Below are 12,216 nucleotides of genomic sequence, written 5' to 3' on the forward strand. Positions count from 1 at the left end.
ATTTTTTTGTGAAGAATCAACAACAAGTGGGACACAATCTTGAAGTGGAACGATGTTTATTGGATATTTCAAACTTTTTTAACAAATCAAAAACTGAAAAATTGGGCGTGCAAAATTATTCAGCCCCCTTAAGTTAATACTTTGTAGCGCCACCTTTTGCTGCGATTACAGCTGTAAGTCGCTTGGGGTATGTCTCTATCAGTTTTGCACATCGAGAGACTGAATTTTTTTCCCATTCCTCCTTGCAAAACAGCTCGAGCTCAGTGAGGTTGGATGGAGAGCATTTGTGAACAGCAGTTTTCAGTTCTTTCCACAGATTCTCGATTGGATTCAGGTCTGGACTTTGACTTGGCCATTCTAACACCAGGATATGTTTATTTTTGAACCATTCCATTGTAGATTTTGCTTTATGTTTTGGATCATTATCTTGTTGGAAGACAAATCTCTGTCCCAGTCTCAGGTCTTTTGCAGACTCCATCAGGTTTTCTTCCAGAATGGTCCTGTATTTGGCTCCATCCATTTTCCCATCAATTTTAACCATCTTCCCTGTCCCTTCTGAAGAAAAGCAGGCCCAAACCATGATGCTGCCACCACCATGTTTGACAGTGGGGATGGTGTGTTCAGCTGTGTTGCTTTTACGCCAAACATAACGTTTTGCATTGTTGCCAAAAAGTTCAATTTTGGTTTCATCTGACCAGAGCACCTTCTTCCACATGTTTGGTGTGTCTCCCAGGTGGCTTGTGGCAAACTTTAAACGACACTTTTTATGGATATCTTTAAGAAATGGCTTTCTTCTTGCCACTCTTCCGTAAAGGCCAGATTTGTGCAATATACAACTGATTGTTGTCCTATGGACAGAGTCTCCCACCTCAGCTGTAGATCTCTGCAGTTCATCCAGAGTGATCATGGGCCTCTTGGCTGCATCTCTGATCAGTCTTCTCCTTGTATGAGCTGAAAGTTTAGAGGGACGACCAGGTCTTGGTAGATTTGCAGTGGTCTGATACTCCTTCCATTTCAATATTATCGCTTGCACAGTGCTCCTTGGGATGTTTAAAGCTTGGGAAATCTTTTTGTATCCAAATCCGGCTTTAAACTTCTTCACAACAGTATCTCGGACATGCCTGGTGTGTTCCTTGTTCTTCATGATGCTCTCTGCGCTTTTCACGGACCTCTGAGACTATCACAGTGCAGGTGCATTTATACAGAGACTTGATTACACACAAGTGGATTGTATTTATCATCATTAGTCATTTAGGTCAACATTGGATCATTCAGAGATCCTCACTGAACTTCTGGAGAGAGTTTGCTGCACTGAAAGTAAAGGGGCTGAATAATTTTGCACGCCCAATTTTTCTGTTTTTGATTTGTTAAAAAAGTTTGAAATATCCAATAAATGTCGTTCCACTTCATGATTGTGTCCCACAGTTTTATATCTTTATGTTTGAAGCCTGAAATGTGGCAAAAGGTCACAAAGTTCAAGGGGGCCGAATACTTTCTCAAGGCACTGTATGTGAAAACACCTTGAGGATTGATTCTAAACAACGTTTGCCATGTTTCTGTCGATATTATGGAGTTAATTTGGAAAAAGGTTTGCCGTTGTAATGACTGAATTTTCGGGGGGTTTTCTCCGCCAAACGTGATGAACAAAACGGAGCGATTACTCCTACACAAATAATATTTTTTGAAAAACTGAACATTTGCTATCTAACTGAGAGTCTCCTCATTGAAAACATCCGAAGTTCTTCAAAGGTAAATGATTTTATTTGAATGCTTTTCTTGTTTTTGTGAAAATGTTGCCTGCTGAATGCTAGGCTTAATGCTATGCTAGCTATCAATACTCTTACACAAATGCTTGTGTAGCTATGGTTGAAAAGCATTTTTTTTTTAAATCTGAGATGACAGTGTTGTTAACAAAAGGCTAAGCTTGTGAGCTAATATATTTATTTCATTTCATTTGCGATTTTCATGAATAGTTAACGTTGCGTTATGGTAATGAGCTTGAGGCTATAATTACGCTCCCGGATACGGGTTTGCTCGTCGCAACAGGTTTTAATCTAGCTGTTGTTGTTATTAAACCAAATAAATGTATTTTAGGATATAGGCCTATATGGCGATGTTCTGTAACGCATGTCCATGCTCAGCATCCTTATAGATATGTGTGTGTCATTAAGATTTGTCCACAAATAGGTATTCTATCTCTGTTGACAGACCGACTCAGACCTCACTTTTCTTTTCTCTGGGAGGCAAGGCGGTCAGGTGTGTGACTCTTTTGGGCATCACCTGAGTCATTTCTGCTGAGTCAATGGTTGAAGTCATTCTTTACCACAGATGTATAAAGCCTGAGTCTGTCCCAGAAACCACCAAGCATTTTGATTGCTTTTGAAATTAGAGTGAGATGGACTTAGACAGCGAGACTTTCAGCTGGTTCAGAACGATAAAGTCAATTGCCTCTCAATTAATTACACATGGCTTTGAACACTTTGAACAGTGCCACAAATCTGAGCCAAACAGTGAAACAAGGAAACGTAGATTCCTGATCATCATATTGAGCACAAGTGTTTATCTGTGAGAATCAACTCAGTGCATTGAAATTAGAAAATAAAACATGGTTGTTGTAGACAGTGTAGAAGAAGAATTTACATGGATAGAATACGTTAAATGAAACACAATAGGTCCATTATAATAAGGTAGCTAGTGTAATAGTACTGATGCCCTTCTTTGTGACCTACACACAGTGGAGAATTTGAGCATATCAGGGAATGTTTTAAGATCTCCCCCAACTTACAAACAGACTTAAAATGAAAACAATGGCAGCCAATTTCCTAAATCCATTGAAGTGTAAAATAACAACGGCATGAGGTGGCTTGTAAATAATGAATTGGATACTGTGCTTTCTACCTTCTACCTCTTAGACCAAATTATTTATGTGATTTACAGCACCTGAAGGACTAAATTAATCTTAGAAACATTAAACACAAACACAAGGATTCGCTCAGCTAATTCTAGCATGTACAGTATATAGCATACATACTGTAAGTCTTCATCTTTTAACTCACCTTGTGTTTCCAGGCTCTCAGACAGCTCAGTCTTGGCCTCTCCATTGGGACGTAGGCTGGCCTTGGGGTTGAACTTGTTGGACATGGTGGTGGCAGTGACCATGGCCTTAAGGCTGCGTGTGCGTTTGGGCACGTTCTGCTCCGGGTGCCTGAGGATCACGTAGACCTTGGGCAAGTAGAGCATCCCCAGAGAGACAGAGGCACTCAGACTCACGGAGATGGTCAGAGTGGTGGTCTGGATGTACATCTGTAAAGTAATATCAAGGAGATTGAGTTAGACATATGGCTCAAAATTATTTTAAGGGTAAGGATGGGGTTAGGGTTAATGTAACCGCCATCTGGAATCTGCTGGCTGTATTCCCTGCCCAAAGGCAATAAAGAGCACTAAGTATTGACAGCTATTACCACACTCCTAAAGGTCTTCACGGATCCACCTGTACCCGAATACCCCCGACATTTTGGACCCGTGAAGGCCTCTATTCTACATGTTCATCCCTGGTGGTTTACTATAGATGTTAATGTTCATCCCTGGTGGTTTACTGTAGATGTTAATGTTCATCCCTCGTGGTTTACTGTAGATGTTAATGTTCATCCCTGGTGGTTTACTATAGATGTTAATGTTCCTCCCTGGTGGTTTACTGTCGATGTTAATGTTCACGTCAAGCCTTGTTGACTACTGAGGTTTAAATACTTCTGTCAGTTTGTCCTTGGCGTATGTCATTCATGAAGAGATGGACAAGGTTTGTGAAGGACAAAACTGATATCATTGAATACATGTCAAAGCCTTGCTCCTCACCAATGTTATTGTGTAAGAAGCTCATTTACTAGAACATATAGACCATGTATGTGGCGTATCACTATGATTAGTTACAATGCACATTAGACAAGTAAATTATTACTTAAGGTAATTTGTTGGTAGGAGGGCAGAGCACAAAGGCTAGTCCATAACACTGTTTATTAAATCAACATCCTTTCTTCATAAGACCCCACCCTACTCCCCACCACCACAGTGCATCAGACCAAGACACTTTTGTTGCATTTTTGCAGTGCTAGTTTTAACATGGAACCCACGGCAATTTCAAAACACCAGTCTATTTTGACTCCATACATGCTACTCTATACAAAGGAAACAACCTCATGAAATATTTATCCATGGCTGAACATTGTGAATCACGGGGGAGGGCCTTGCTGATCAGCAGTCTAACTCACTCCACTTGAAGTGTTTGCTAAGCAGAGCTGTGTTAATTAGGCTAGCTTATTGAGAACATTAAAGGGGAGGGACAGGCTTGCAGGAATTGTAATGTCTACATTGTTACAAATACTGATCACCCGACCTGATCAGGGGAAAGTAATTAAAGGTTGGGATGATATAAAATGGTATAGACAAAGGTGAATCCACAGCATGATACTGTATGCCCCAACCCCAAAACAAACATAAATCCCAATAGTGTGTTAACCTGTAAATATTGGATTTGACTTAGAGATCACCATTACAATAAAAATCTGCTCGGTTTGACCAGACCTTTCTCTCTAGCCAGCTATCTAACCCAGAAAATAAAATCCCTGCTGTTGTTTCATCAACATAGTGTACCTTCCCCAGACGTGACCCTCTGCTAGTGGGTCTGTGTTGTTATTCTCTCTCTCTCTCTCTCATAGGGGATGGTGGATGCAGGGTTGAAGGAGCAGAACCCAGCTGTGGTAGAGTCTCTCACAGACATTGACTATCCCTTTGAGCATGGTTAAGATATTAATTACACTTTGGATGGTGTATCAATACACCCAGTCACCTCAAAGATACAGGCTTCCTTTCTAAATCAGTTGCCGGAGAGGAAGGAAACCGCTCATGGATTTCACCATGAGGCCAATAGTGACTTTAAAACAGTTACAGAGTTTAATGACTGTGATAGAAGAAAACTGAGGATGGATCAACAACGTTGTAGTTACTCCACAATACTGAACTAAAGACAGGGTGAAAAGAAGGTTGTCTGAACAGAATAAAAAATATTCCAGAACATGCATCCTATTTGCAATAAGGCACTACAATAAAACTGTAAAACAGGGCAAATATGACACAACACATGACTACCACTCTTCATATTTTCAGGCATGGTGGTGGCTGCATCATGTTATGGGTTTGCTTGTCATCAGCAAGGACTAGGGAGTTTTTTCTGTTGATAAAAATAAATGGAATAGGCTAAGCACAGGCAAAATCCTGAAGGAAAACCGAGTTCAGTTTGCTTTCCAGCAGACACTCTGAGACAAATTCTCATTCTCATTTCGTCTTGAAAATCTATGGCAAGATCTAGCAATGATCAACAACCAATTTGACTGAGCTTCAAGATTTTTAATAAGAATAATGTGGAAATATTGTACAATCCAGGTGTGCAAAGCTCTTAGAGACTTAACCAGAAAGACTCACAGCTGTAATCTCTGCCAAAGGTGATTCTAACACACCTAGGGGTGTGAATACTTATGTAAATTCGATATTTCTGTATTTCATTATCAATACATTTGCAAAGATCTCTAAAAACGTGTTTTCACCTTGTCATTGTATGGTATTGGGTGCGTGAGTAAATACAACTATTTAATCCATTTTGAATTCAGGTTGTAACACAACAAAATGTAGAATAAGTATGAAAACTTTCTGAAGCCACTGTATTTTAGCACCATATTAACACCATGCTAGTACAATGCTTGGTTGAGTAGTTTACATCTGTAAGTCTAGAATTATCCAATGTCATTACTATTGTGTGAAGTCACTGTGTACTGATAATCATTTGACTTCTGTGATCACTTTATTGTATTTGACTGGTTCATAACTCTGGTTCCAACCCTGGTTTATAACCCTGGTTCATTACCCTAGTTCATAACCCTGGTTCATAACCCTGGTTCATAACCTTGGCTCATAACCCTGGCTTATAACCCTGGTTCATAACTCTTCTTCTGTCACACCCTGATCTGTGCTTGTCTCCACCCCCCTCCAGGTGTCGTGTATCTTCCCAATTATCCCCAGTGTATTTATATCTGTGTTCTCAGTTTGTCTGTTGCCAGTACATTTTGTCTAGCAAGCCTACCAGCATTTTCCCCTTGCTCCTGTTTTTTTTTATTTTCTATCTGTTTTCTAGTTTTCCCGGTTTTGACCATTCTGCCTGCCCTGACCCTGAGCCTTGTCTGCCATTCTATACCTTGTCACACCGCCCCGGATTATTTACCTCTGCCTGCCCTGACCCTGAGACTGCCTGCCGTTCTGTACCTTTTGACTCTGATCTGGATTACTGACCTCTGCCTGCCCTTGACTTGTCATTTTGCCTGCCCCTGTTCTGGTAATAAACTTTTGTTACTTCAACACTGTCTGCATCTGGGTCTTCCCTAAAATGTGATAGGTCCAGGGTTCATAACCCTAGTTCACAACCCTGGTTCACAACTCTGGTTCATAACTCTGTAACAGCTGATGTAACACTGATGTTATAAATGTGTAATTTTGTTCACCTGGAAATTTCTACAAGAGATCTTCACAGATCCACCTGTACGTGATCACGTCCCTCCCTCCTCTCCCTTGCACTTTATCAGTTCTGGATAATAAAGTAGTAAAATAATTGACTCAGATCAGATCTGGATTCGACCAGGTCTATATGGAACACGTCTAGTTGACCTCGGGTCGGTTCGGTCTGTATGTTTATGCATATCGTGTCCGGAGGGGAAAGCTTTTCAAATGTTAGGCCTCTAATTCCTGCTACTCTAGTAAACTGATGTGTAATTACACCCAGTTTGCATTCATCAGACATGGAGTCAACTGTAGCTGACTTTGAAGACAGGAATACTTCTATGTCCATCCCATGCATGCCATCCTCAAATGAAGCAAAACAGCTACTCACAGTTAATTATCTATGCATAGTCCCTTGACCCCAAACCACCTTGACTAACCTGTACCCCGGCACATTGACTCGGCACCGGTACCCCCTGTATATAGCCTCGTTATTGTTATGTCATTTTATTGTGTTCCTTTTTTATGTACTTTAGTAAACATTTTATTAACTCTAGGGCTTGTAAAGTAAGCATTTCATATTAACGTCTACAGATGTTATATTTGGCGTATGTGACAATTAAAATAACATCTGATTTGATTTGATTCCTCGCATGGCACCACGCGGAGTGCCTGTATACAACCGTTAGCGATGGTATATTGGCCATATACCACAAACCCCTGAGGTGCCTTATTGCTCTTATAAACTAGTTTCCAACGTAAGTAGAGCAGTAAAGATGAATGTTTTGTCATTGCTGTCAACCAATCAGCATTCAGGGCTCGAACCACCCAGTTTATAATGCAGAGTTAAATATTAGAATCCGATCACTGTAGAATCTGAATATTTGGATTATGGTTTGGCATTTTAGTTTTGTTGAATAAGCCTAAAATCAACTGTCCACCATAGGACTGTGAGTGTAAATCAGAGCAAAACCAGATAAAATCAATATTCCGACTGTGACTTGGCTCAGTAGACTGGCTGGATCATTAGCCTGTACTTCTTCTTAATCTGCCTCTGCCTCAGCACGTTCAGAGCAGCATACAGAGGTAGGATGGTAAAGGTGCACACACCTCTCATAACTGCGTCATCGACAGTGCAGGCCCGAGCCAATGCATGCCTCAGAAAAGACACCACACTGTAACACTAATGAGTGAAAGAGAGAAGCATAAAAAAGGGGACTGAGCGTCGACAAGGAATGTGCTTGAACAATTGGAACAGTGCTATTGGAAGACCTGCACACATAGAACATATGACATCTACGGACCTGTATTTCTTTAGCAGGCTGGATAACATGCTAGTTCTGAAGACTGATGAAAAAAAAACACTTTCAATGAGAAAACATGCTGGTTCTATAGTTTTATTCATAGTACAGTATGGCACATTCAAAATGACAGGATATTATTAATTTCAATGTAATTTCTATATTTTAGTTGTCGAGGGATTTCATAGCCTCGCATGGTTACTTAGAGTAGCATGGGAACATACAGTGCAGTCATATCTTATTGTATCAAAACTAACTGTGATTATAGTCTAATTAAGCCAATTACAATTTATTGCCCTCAGGGACACTAATGTGCTGTTGCTGGAGAACGTGATTTACAAAGAGACTGCAATGTTTTGGCCTTGATTAGCTTCTTGTCCAATCCCCTACTCTCCCGCTAGGAATGCACAGGTCAACAACTTCACAAACAAAGGGCTTGCATCTTGTAGCTGATGAAACCACTGTGAAATCTTAGATCGTATCCAGGCATCTGTGCGCTGTCCCATTGATCCTCATTATGTTCTATTGGGCCTCTGGGACAGCTGCTCAATGACTAATGTTGTTTATCTATGAAAAACCAACAACAACCCAAAGCAGAGTGCTCTGTCTGATTGCTCTGTCTATCGCTCTCTTTCTGCAGGTGGCGTGGTGAGAACTGTGTCTGACCCTGCATAACAGTATATGGACACATAACATCACAGCGTGTTATCCGATTCTGTTGAACTAACCTACTCTCTTAGCAGCCCAGAGACAACAACAAAAAACAATGTCAACAGAATTATGAAAAATACATAACATAAAAGAGATGGACAGAACCACTCACCAGCACCATAATGGCAGCTCTTCCTAAAGTGGCGGATTGTGTTGGAATTGTGTGCATCCGTGTATTTATGGGTGCCAAGGGAAGACAGGTATCACAAAAAAAATTGACCAATAAAAAATTGTAAAAACACATTGTATAGTAATTTATCTTTTGTTTCTCTGTGTTTCATCATTTCCCTTCACTCCGCAAGAGGCTGAATGTATCTCCTACCGCAGAAAGCATCCGAGCGAGTGAAACAGCACCTCTCTGTCTCCGTACATGTAGCCCATCTATCTGATGCTGTCTGGTCAAAAAGAGTATGATAGTCTTGCCGACTGTAGCATTGAATGCAACGGAAGCCAATCAGTGTTGAGCTAAACTAAGTGCGGTCAACTATGAATGGCCTGGCGCACCAAAAACGGAAGCTAGCTTGGAATTGGCCTCACAACAATTACATCACATCAAGCCAAACATCATTGACAAAAAATGTTTTAAAAGTTGCACCTTGTTGTGTTGTTGTCCTCCGGTTACTAGCTAGCCTCTCTGGGTTAGATGGGACTCTACCGTCCCACCTGACCAACATCCAGTGAAAGTGCAGGGCGCCAAATTCAAACTACAGAATGGTAAATATTTAACATTCTTAAAAATACACATGCAATATGTAAAAATAAAGCTTAACTTGTTAATCCAGCCATGGTGTCAGATTTCAAAAAGGCTTTACGGCGAAAGCAAACCATGCGATTATCTGAGGACAGCACCCCATCAAACAAACACAGACAATCATATTTCATCCGGCCAGGCGCGACACAAAACTCAGAAATAATGATATAATTCATGCCTTACCTTTGAAGAGCTTCTTCTGTTGGTTTTGGACAGCCCTACTTCTTCATTTCTCGAAGGAAAAACATCAACCGACTTCTAAAGGCTGTTGACAACCAGTGGAAGCGATAGGAACTGCAAGCAAGTGCCTTTGAAATCTAGATCCACATAGAAAACCCATTGAAAAGAGAGTGACCTCAACAATAACAAAAATTCCTGGATGGTTTGTCCTTGGTGTTTCGAATGCCGAATAAGTTCTGTTAAACTCACAGACATCATTCAAACAGTTTTAGACACTTCAGAGTGTTTTCTATCCAGATCTTCTGGGCCTGAGTAGCAGGCAGTTTACTTTGGGCACACTTTTCATCCGGACGTGAAAATACTGCCCCCTAGCCTAGAGAGGCTAGCTAGCTAAAATGGTCCCTTTCCTAAATTAGCCATGGACAGAGATAGGGATTTGGACTTGTGGTTTTACTCAATTCTCCATACTGGCCAATGATTATAATGAATTTATAACCATAAATTCATACATTGTGCCCCTGGCCTAAGAGGATGGAAGTTCAATATGTAGCTAGATGTAGTAGGCTAATATTAACTAACTGGCTTATTGTTTCCCATGAAAATAAGTTAGGGTAGCAAGCAAGCATTTTAGCCAGGTAGCACAGGTCAACAACCATCACAGTGTCATAGACCGTTCTGGCAAAATGAAATAGAGGAGGATGGCAATTGTGTTGAGGGTGAGGCAACATGTTTTTTCTAAAAGTAGTCAGAAAATGTCAAAAGCATTAACTTGATTGTCCATGCTGTAGGTCATGTTTGTTACATGCAATATGCTTTGTGGACTTCACTGGACAGATGTTTCTCTCTGGTTTTGCGATGAAACAAATGTGTTGTTGAATTTATTCTGCCATTGTGTCTTCATATTGTCTCAGCCTTAGGGCTATATATCACGGTGGCAAGGCATATGAACTAACAGGTTATAGAGCAAACAACGCAATTATCACAACACATTTTGTATCTCTACTATTTCAATATTCTCACCTCCATTTGATTTGTACACTGCTGCTACTCACTGTTTATTGTCTACGAATAGTCACTTCACCCCTACCTACATGTATAAATAACCTCAACTAACCTGTACCCCCACACACTGACTCGGTACCGGTACCCGCTGTATATAGCCTTGTTACTAACCTGTACCCCCACACACTGACTTGGTACCGGTACCCCTGTATATAGCCTTGTTACTAACCTGTACCCCCACACACTGACTCGGTACCGGTACCCCTGTATATAGCCTTGTTACTAACCTGTACCCCCACACACTGACTTGGTACCGGTACCCCTGTATATAGCCTTGTTATTGTTATTTTATTTAGTTTTTTATGATTTTGTACTTTAGTTTATTTGGTTAATATTTTCTGAACTTTTCTTGAACTGCACTGTTGGTTAAGGGCTCATAAGTAAGCATTTCACAGTAAGGTCTACACTTGTTGTATTTGGCACATGTGACAAATAAAGTTTGATTGAATTTGATTTTACATGGGATGTAATTGGGCATTTTTTTCCCTGGCTTGGCATCCACAGTGATTTTACCCACACACTGGTACTGCCATTATGAGGAGAGACACCTTCTCTTTGAACTCCATGGTAGAGCGCCTCTCCCACTCCTCCCACTCCCCCTACCTGACAGACAGCCTCTGACTCCCCCTACCTGACAGACAGCCTCCCACTCCCCCTACCTGACAGACAGCCTCTAACTCCCCCTACCTGACAGACAGCCTCCCACTCCTTCTACCTGACAGACAGCCTCTGACTCCCCCTACCTGACAGACAGCCTCCCACTCCCCCTACCTGACAGACAGCCTCTAACTCCCCCTACCTGACAGACAGCCTCCCACTCCTTCTACCTGACAGACAGCCTCTGACTCCCCCTACCTGACAGACAGCCTCCCACTCCCCCTACCTGACAGACAGCCTCCCACTCCTTCTACCTGACAGACAGCCTCCCACTCCTTCTACTTGACAGACAGCCTCCCACTCCCCCTACCTGACAGACAGCCTCTGACTCCCCCTACCTGACAGACAGCCTCTGACTCCCCCTACCTGACAGACAGCCTCCCACTCCTTCTACCTGACAGACAGCCTCACACTCCTTCTACCTGACAGACAGCCTCACACTCCTTCTACCTGACAGACAGCCTCCCACTCCTTCTACCTGACAGACAGCCTCCCACTCCTTCTACCTGACAGACAGCCTCCCACTCCCACTCCCCCTACCTGACAGACAGCCTCTGATTTACATCACCTCTCCAGGTGATGCCGTGCCACATCGACATCCATATCCAGCATCATGTTCCGTGAACACACACTATAGATAGGCCAGATGTCTCCATTTGAATGATAGAGTAGGACTCCCCATGGCATTTTTAACATTTCTCCTGACACACGATGACAAATGAATGAGTGTGTTTGGAGTGCCAGATCAGGGAGGCTCGCTGTAAACTGGTGAAGGGAACATATGCGGTCAATCAACAGCATTTAGTTTTCTCTAAAAGACATATAATCTCCAGCCGCAAGGCTTTGTTGCATCGCTCTTGATGATTATCAGCTTATTTTGTTTTGACATGTTCATTTCTTATAAAGGAACATGGTTTACATAACAGTGCAGAGAATCTGTCATGGCATTATTGTCATTGATTTGAAAATCAGCCAGTTTGTGTGTGCTGCAGCCCAGTATTATTGATTGTGGAT

At 41.6% G+C, this 12,216-nt stretch overlaps 1 protein-coding gene across 1 annotated transcript in view; it reads right to left on the minus strand.

The window, feature by feature from the left end:
• Positions 1–12,216, minus strand: part of LOC110494726 (metabotropic glutamate receptor 4-like) — a 279,682-nt gene that overhangs the window by 3,740 nt on the left and 263,726 nt on the right. The window contains exon 10 of the mRNA XM_021570042.2: positions 3,057–3,303. Within this exon, the coding sequence (XP_021425717.1) occupies positions 3,057–3,303 (247 nt within the window). The remainder of the gene's footprint in view (positions 1–3,056; positions 3,304–12,216) is intronic.

The sequence above is a fragment of the Oncorhynchus mykiss genome, chromosome 17 (assembly GCF_013265735.2).
Source record: "Oncorhynchus mykiss isolate Arlee chromosome 17, USDA_OmykA_1.1, whole genome shotgun sequence".
In the NCBI taxonomy this organism is placed as follows: Eukaryota; Metazoa; Chordata; class Actinopteri; order Salmoniformes; family Salmonidae; genus Oncorhynchus; species Oncorhynchus mykiss.